This window comes from Cenococcum geophilum (genome assembly GCF_001692895.1).
Source record: "Cenococcum geophilum 1.58 unplaced genomic scaffold K441scaffold_3, whole genome shotgun sequence".
In the NCBI taxonomy this organism is placed as follows: Eukaryota; Fungi; Ascomycota; class Dothideomycetes; order Gloniales; family Gloniaceae; genus Cenococcum; species Cenococcum geophilum.
The window spans coordinates 23520-31165 of record NW_027137561.1 but is presented as its reverse complement, the minus strand read 5'-3'; the positions used below and the strand labels follow the sequence as shown (position 1 = coordinate 31165).

The 7646-nt window shown below is 37.2% G+C and overlaps 1 protein-coding gene across 1 annotated transcript, besides 1 other annotated feature; it reads left to right on the top strand.

Moving 5' to 3' along the window:
* The first annotated feature begins 4796 nt into the window (after positions 1-4796).
* On the top strand, positions 4797-6846 carry K441DRAFT_626500 (adenylosuccinate synthetase-like protein). The gene is made up of 7 exons (XM_067646134.1): positions 4797-5415; positions 5479-5499; positions 5553-5716; positions 5780-5904; positions 5952-6057; positions 6111-6130; positions 6189-6846. Exons 1-7 carry the CDS (start codon positions 5037-5039, stop codon positions 6637-6639), a joined length of 1266 nt encoding a protein of 421 aa, XP_067509080.1. The 5' UTR covers positions 4797-5036; the 3' UTR covers positions 6640-6846.
* Positions 6847-6992: 146 nt separating this feature from the next.
* Positions 6993-7238: a sequence feature (Protein overlapping with rRNA (K441DRAFT_535988, OCK99584.1) was converted to a misc_feature.).
* Between the last annotated feature and the right edge of the window lie 408 nt (positions 7239-7646).

The following is a 7646-nucleotide window of genomic DNA, read 5'->3' as shown; positions in this document are numbered from 1 at the left end:
AATAGTACCCCCGTTCTTAGGAATAAATACTCTATTCTCCTAAAGGAAGTTACGGAAGTCCTATATAATATCCTTGTTTATAGGGGCCCATATTTCCTTTATCCATTTAATAAAGTCCTCCTTTATACATTCCTATAGCGCGGTATCGTTATATTTACTATCCTTATAATATGCTATACGGTATAATAAAAATCCATTTAAGTCTTATTTATTAGCGTTTACAAGGTTAATTATAGCTTTATTCTATATCTTTAGGTTAATATCTTCCTTATACTTCTTTAGGTAGGTTAATGCTATAGTAGGTATAGAATTAACGGGGTGTCGTACGTCGAAGGTAGGTAGGATTTTTAGTTTTATAGGATCTTATAGGTTTGCTGTTAAGAGGTAGGCAATTTAAGATGTTATTTAATGCGTTTTAGACGTTAACTTAGGACCCTAGGTTTAGTAACACTTTTAACCTAAAGTACTTAACTAAATCTTTGTAAACGCGGTTATTCTATATAATAGACGCAACTTGGTATCTCCTAGTACTCAGTGACACTTCTATTACTAGTTTTCCGTAAGTCTAAGATAGTATAGTATTGCTGGGATCCATTCCATATAAGCGTATATGGCACCCCTATATAAGACTATCTCTTCTATTCGAAAACCTAGCTGCTCTATGGTTAACTGTGTATTTAACCACTAATCAGTATTGGTCACACAGGGTGACTCACCATTAACGACTACTTGAGTAGGGTTACAGTGATGTTAGTTAATAAAGCTTGTTTTCTTCTAAGAAGAAAGGGGGAGGGTAAGGAACTTAAGGTTCCTTACCACGCTAGTGCCGCGGCGACACGTGACGACCGCTTGCCTTTATTCCCAACAGTAACCTTACAATTTTTAATATTTCTTATACTCTAGCGAAACTTATTATATACCCCCTTTTGCTTATTAAAAGAGTACCTAGTTAACTAGTAATTTGACTTCTTATAAATATAGCACTTTTTTTAGCAATTACTTCGGAATAAGCCTCTATAAGGACCTCTACCTTTACCTTATAGTTATTAATTATACCCTCTACTATATTACCTACCGCGGCCACTATATATTCGATTAGTCCAGTTATAATTATATTAGTTAGCTAGGTCAGCCAAGTTAATTAAAGTAGACTAGAGTTAGGCGTTAAATTACTATACTTTTTAAGAGCGTAGAGCGGTGCTAATAGAAGATCTTAATTAAGTATATACTCCTTTATAAGTATTTATAGAATTAAAGAGAGCGAGGTTATATTCTTTAACGCCTTAGTATACGCTAATAACTTAATCGCGTAGGCTAAAATCCTCTTAATATAATTTGGATAAATCACGCTAAATTATCTAAAGTTAATTAAAGAGCTTTTAAAGATAATCAAGCCGAGGGACACCTAGGTTTATAACAATAATTCTTAAAAAGGTAGTCTCTCTCTATTCTAATATATATTGCTACTTATTCTCTTCTATTTTAAAGTAGTATCTTAACTTATATATTATACGGTCGAAATTATATCCTTTTCCTACTAGATAATTATAATAGAAGGTACTAGCTCGGCCCTTAAGCATAACAGAATAGGCGTTATAGTATTAATTAGACTCTATTCCTACCTTCTAGTAACAGTTATAGAAGATACGCAATTTTAAATTAAGAACATTATATAATTCCCTACTAAACTTCTTCTCCTAATCTAAATAGAGCTTCGTAAGCTCTATAAGCAATTTTAAACTACCTCCAATTTAAGATTAAGATAAAGGAGGTAGGAGTTATATTATAGGCTATAGTAGGGATATAGAGCTTAATGGAATAGGGTATAGTACCTAATTCTACTATAGCAGAGTTTAAAGGTTATTAAACTGCAAAGTAAGAGGATTTTACGCTTACTTAGGTTAAGGGGTAGTAATTAAAATTACGGGTTAAATTAGTAGATACTAGAGAACTAAAGATAGAGGTAGAGGCGATAGATATAGAACGTTAGAACTTATACCTAGAGTAATAGAATTAGAATACGTCTCTAGTGGTATATTACTTAGATTCCATCGTGAGTTAAGCTTCTTTATAGTGCGTAGTTAATGCTTAATCTCTTATAGGGTCTATTTATGCTCTTCTTTTACATTAATAATATGCTCCTAAATATTATCTCTAATAACCCCCCCATCTATAGGGATAAATACTCTATACTCCTAAAGGAAGTTACGGAAGTCCTATACAATATCCTTATTTATAGGAACCTACGTTTCCTTTATCCATTTAATAAAGTCCTCCCTTATATAATACTATAGCATAGTATCGTCGTATTCGCTGTCTTTATAGTATGCTATACGGTATAATAGGAATCCGTTTAGGTTCTATTACTTAGCGTTTATAAAGCCAATTATAGCTCTATCCTATATTTCTAGGTTAATGTTATTCTTATACTTCTTTAGGTAGGTTAGCGCTATAATAGCTATTATTAAAGGTTATTTAACGCGTTTTAATAAAAAAAATTAAGGGAAATAAAGGTTATTCAACGTGTAGTTAGGTAATAATTGTAATCCTATAGTCTGCGAAGGTACACCAAAGGTATTAAGATAGTTGTTTTAACGCGTTTTAGACGTTAACTTAGGACCTTAGGTTTAGTAATACTTCTAACCTAAAGTACTTAACTAAATCTTTGTAAATGTAGTTATTCTATATAATAGACGCAACTTAGTATCTCCTAGTACTTAGTAACACTTCTATTACTAGTTTTCCGCAAGTTTAAAGTAGTATAGTATCCCCAGGATCCATTCTATATAAGTGTATATAGCACCCCTATACAAGACTATCTCTTCTATTTAAAAACCTAGCTGCTTTATAGTTAACTATATATTTAACCACTAATTAGTATTAGTTACACAGGGTGACTTACTAATAACGACTACTTGAGTAGGTTATAGTGATGTTGGTTAATAAAGCTTGTTGTTAGAATGAGGAAGGGCGAGAAGCTTAAGACTCCTCGCCAAGCTAGTGCCGCGGCGACACATGACAACCGCTTGCCTCATTCCCGACACATACTATCTAGTACTATTTCTTACTATTAGCTCGCCTACTATTAGCTTATTTACTACTAGCGCCTTAGCGGCTTATGCTACCTATTTATTAACACCAGCCCTCGCGACCCCCTTTCCTTCTCCTTAGCTTAGTATCTTTATTAGATAGCAATCTACAAGCTTCGGTTTAGAGGCATTTATACAAGCTATTATAATTAACGGCCTTAATACGGATATAAAACTAAATAATCTTTCTAATTAAAATAAGGGTAGTAAGCGCTCTACTTATTATATACTAGTAGATTAGATTAGTATAGCGTCTAGTAGGTATAAATCTAGATAAAACCTACCGATTTAAGTATTCTTACTATTCTTTAATATTAGTATATTTAAGAAGCTTGCGGTTAATATAAACCTATATATAGCGTCTTAGAAAGCTAGTAAATATTACTAATTAGGACGGTATATTAGTAAACAATTATAGAAATAAAAGGAGACCTCTGCTAACAAATTAATAATTTAAGTAGAACTTATTATCTATATAGGCGTCTTTAAGGTTACCTAGGTACGAGACCTTTAGGCTATAGATCCTAAATATCCTAAGTATTTAATTAGCTTATTTATAGGCTAAAAAAGATAGAAGTAACTTAAGCGCTTCTTCTATACCTTATTATCTTCACTAGATAGTATTAAACGTCAAGTTTTTAAAAAGATTAAGCCGTTAACAACTTCTTTAGGCGAGGCGTTTAGGAAGTATGTTATACCTAAATCTATAGTTAGCTTTAATAAAATAATGGTAAGGTTTACTAAATAATTTATAGCTATAATTAAATTGCCTAATAAGCTAGTACCTAAGGGCTTTAAAATATTAGGCCTTTATTAATATAGGTATTGCTATAGCTTTATATTTACCTTACCTAGCTGCTTTTCTAGGCTTCCTTCTTAAATAGATTATTAAAATATTATCCTCTTAAAAACCTCTAAGTGCGTCCTCTACCTTATCTAATAGCTCCCCTTTTAGGCTTATTGATTTTGCCTATTTTTAAATAACTACTTTATAAATATTCCGTTACTCTAGGTGCTCTAATAACTTAGAATTACTGCAGCTGGTATAGCTTAATTAAACTTAAAGAACTATCTAGAGGTGTATAAAAGGGCTAATAAAAGGAAGGAAAGGCTACTGTTTAATTTTATTACAGAAATAGTCGTTAGTATAGTTAATTCGGTGCTTTCTATTATATAGTAGGACAAGAATTTAGTACGGTTTTTAATAACAGCTTACTTATATAGCAATAAGGACGTTAATAAAGTTAATTAGCGTCGGACGTGGGTATATAATTACTTTCTTAAGAAGTGAATCTGCGAACCCTGACAGTTTGATTTTCGCGACGCAGATACATACACGTCAAACATACGTAATATTCTAACTTGAAGTGGAAGGATTTAAGCTTGTTTAGGTAGGGTGTATATACGTATCAATTAGGGGCGTACGCGTATTATTTAGGGGTGTATAGCGAGCGGGGCCATAATATAACCCTATATAAAGCGTGGTTGTAGAGATAGATTTACGTTATAACTTATTTTATGTAGGAGCCGTCTTATTGAAAAATTTGCAGAAGATAATATCGCATGGTGGGGTGGCTTTCTTCGGTCCGGGCCTTTTTTTTCCGGAGGGGTCAAACTGAAATTGAGTTTGATTCAAGCACGCACCCATTGCCTTTTGAAATTGCCATCGCAATTGCTTTAATTTTACAAAGAGAGGGTTGTTGCCTACTATACCATACCGCGGCTGGGAGGATTGCCTACCCTTAACCCGAATTGAAGACACTTCCTGGTACTCTACCCTCCGAAATCGCCATTTTTTCTTCCTTCTCACTGTGCTTTTGCGCAAATTCTTTGGCGCCACCTCCGGATATAAATGACGCAGTGGACAACCTATTCGCTGCTCGCTCCTGCAATCCTGCAGTACCTACCAACACCTCATTTCACACGAATCCACAGCCTCGGATAATCATGTCAGTCACTGTCTGTCTTGGTAGCCAATTTGGAGATGAAGGGAAAGGAAAGCTTGTGGATATACTGGCCAACAATGCGAATTTGTGCTGTAGAGCCCAAGGAGGCAACAACGCTGGACACACAATCGTTGCGAATGGGAAGACTTTCGACTTTCACATCTTGCCTAGTGGCCTCATAAACCCAAAATGCATCAATCTAGTGGGAAGTGGCTGTGTGGTCCATGTTCCCTCTTTCTTCAAAGAACTGGAGGCCCTTGAGAAGCACGGTTTGAATACAACGGAGAGGATCTTCATCAGTGATCGGGCTCATGTCGTTTTTGATTTGCACCAGTTGGTAGATGGTTTGGAAGAGGCTGAGCTAGCGAACTCATTCATAGGTCGGATACCTGTTTGAGCCCTTCGAGCACCAAGATCACCGACACTAACCTGTGTGGGAGTAGGCACAACGCGTAAAGGCATAGGTAAGCTTAAATCTTTGAGAGCAGCAAACTGTTAAAAATTAATATGCTTTTAGGACCAACATACAGCACTAAAATGACGAGAAGCGGCGTACGTATCGCAGATATCTTTGACCCGGAAATTTTCGAGTCGAAGTTACGACGGCTCGCCCATGGCTTCCAAAGGCGCTTTGGAGAATTACTAAAATACGATTTGGAGGCTGAGATATCGAGGTACAAGGTATTTGAATTTTCATTTTTCTCTCTTAGGGACTCTGAATCAAATTCTAACATGTCTTCCCAGAATTACCGGGAAAAGCTAGTACCATATGTCATTGATCAGATCCCTATGCTGAATTCAGCTAAAGAGCAAAAAATGGATATCTTGGTTGAAGGCGCTAACGCAATCATGCTTGATATCGACTATGGGTAAGGTTGATTGATGAATTCTGTGAAGGTGATGCTCACGTGGTCAGCACTTATCCATTTGTCACTTCTTCCAACACTGGTTTGGGCGGCGTTCTCACTGGTCTAAACTTGGGCTGGAGGTCCATCAAAGAAGTTATTGGAGTTGTAAAGGCGGTAAGCTGTGCTCAAATGCGTAAAACGTAAGCAGGGTTACTAAATGTATTCAGTATACCACCAGAGTTGGGTCGTAAGTGTTCTCGAATCAACCGAACGAGCTATGATTGCATATTTACTGATTGTTATAGTGGACCATTTCCAAGCGAGCAATTGAACGAAATTGGCGACAAACTTCAGGGCGTGGGCCAAGAAGTCGGCGTCACCACCGGTCGCAAGCGGAGATGCGGATGGCTCGACCTTGTCATCATCAAATATTCACACGACGTTAACGATTATACGTCTCTCAATCTTACAAAACTTGACGTCCTGGATGATTTTGAGGAGATCAAGGTAGCTACCGGCTACTCTTTCCAAGGTCAAAAGCTCGAATCATTTCCAGCAAACCCAGAAACACTTGCCAAAGTGGATGTCACCTATGAAACGCTTCCTGGATGGAAAATACCGACTACTGGGGCTAAATATTTCTACGATCTTCCCGTCAATGCCAGGAAGTATGTCGAGTTCATCGAGAAAGCCGTTGGAGTGAAGATCCGCTGGATTGGTGTTGGACCTGGCCGCGAGAACATGATTTCTAGGTAATATGTGATGGTCTCAAGGTTCTCAGATCGAATAGTAAGCCGACCTGGAATTCTATTACGGTCGGGATCTTTGCTTTAGCTTCCTGTCATATAATAGATGATGACGTCGTTATCTGTGTCCACTGAAGGACCATCAACGGAACCTGATAGGCTGTTAGAGTATTAGAATATGGCAAAATGTATTGGAAGATAAAACCCGTCCCATATGCAATGCATATCAGATAATTACTTCAATGTTTTGTGATTATTCGGATAACGACTGTTTAACATCTCCAGAAATACAAGATTTGGTAGTAGTACGGTAGAAGAGAAGTAAAAAAGAAACTATAGAGATAGAAAGAGCCAAAAACATAGAACAGCAGGTATTCGCTAGTGGTCACCCACCTAACTACTAATCTGCCGGTTGATGGCTTATGTACCGGGGAGCGGACGGGACCCGCAGTTTTCCATCACCTATGGTCCTATGTAGAGGTTATAAGAAATTTTACAAATTATAAACATTTATTTGAAAAATATTTCCAATCTTGCTTTCAGGACCATACCGTTGCATTAAATTACATATCCTTACACGACGTGTCAAAATGCTTCCGCCCACCATAACTCCGTACCCTAACGGGCTATTTCTATTCTCACCTTAGCCCAACCCACAACCTCCCTCCTGCATCCGCTAACAAAGCTGACTCACTAAACCACCAATCTTCTACCCCCTTAACGACTTCATCATCATCTAGAGCGCAGATACAGTCCCATTGAAACCTACCACGAGGCCTCCACCGGTCTCTGAGACTACCTTCCCACCAGCTATTACCAATATCGCCCGGATTGCATGCAATAACATCAACTACTACATTAGCTTTTCTAAGTAGTAAATCCCCGACTTCGTAGGAGAGAGAAGGGCGCAGAGCAATGCATTCTGTGCCAATTTTAGGGGATGGGCAATGAGGTCGGGCCCTAGAACTCGGTTGCCCAGAACAATATATATAAGCGAGGTGACTCCGTCACCTAATA

What these genes read in the sequence shown, in the direction of transcription:
- K441DRAFT_626500 (XM_067646134.1), top strand. Translation starts at nt 5,037, where the DNA reads ATGTCAGTCACTGTCTGTCTTGGTAGCCAATTTGGAGATGAAGGGAAA. An exon ending in GCTAGCGAACTCATTCATAG is followed by an intron (nt 5,416 to 5,478) that starts GTCGGATACCTG and finishes GTGTGGGAGTAG; the next exon opens with GCACAACGCGTAAAGGCATA. An exon ending in CACAACGCGTAAAGGCATAG is followed by an intron (nt 5,500 to 5,552) that starts GTAAGCTTAAAT and finishes ATATGCTTTTAG; the next exon opens with GACCAACATACAGCACTAAA.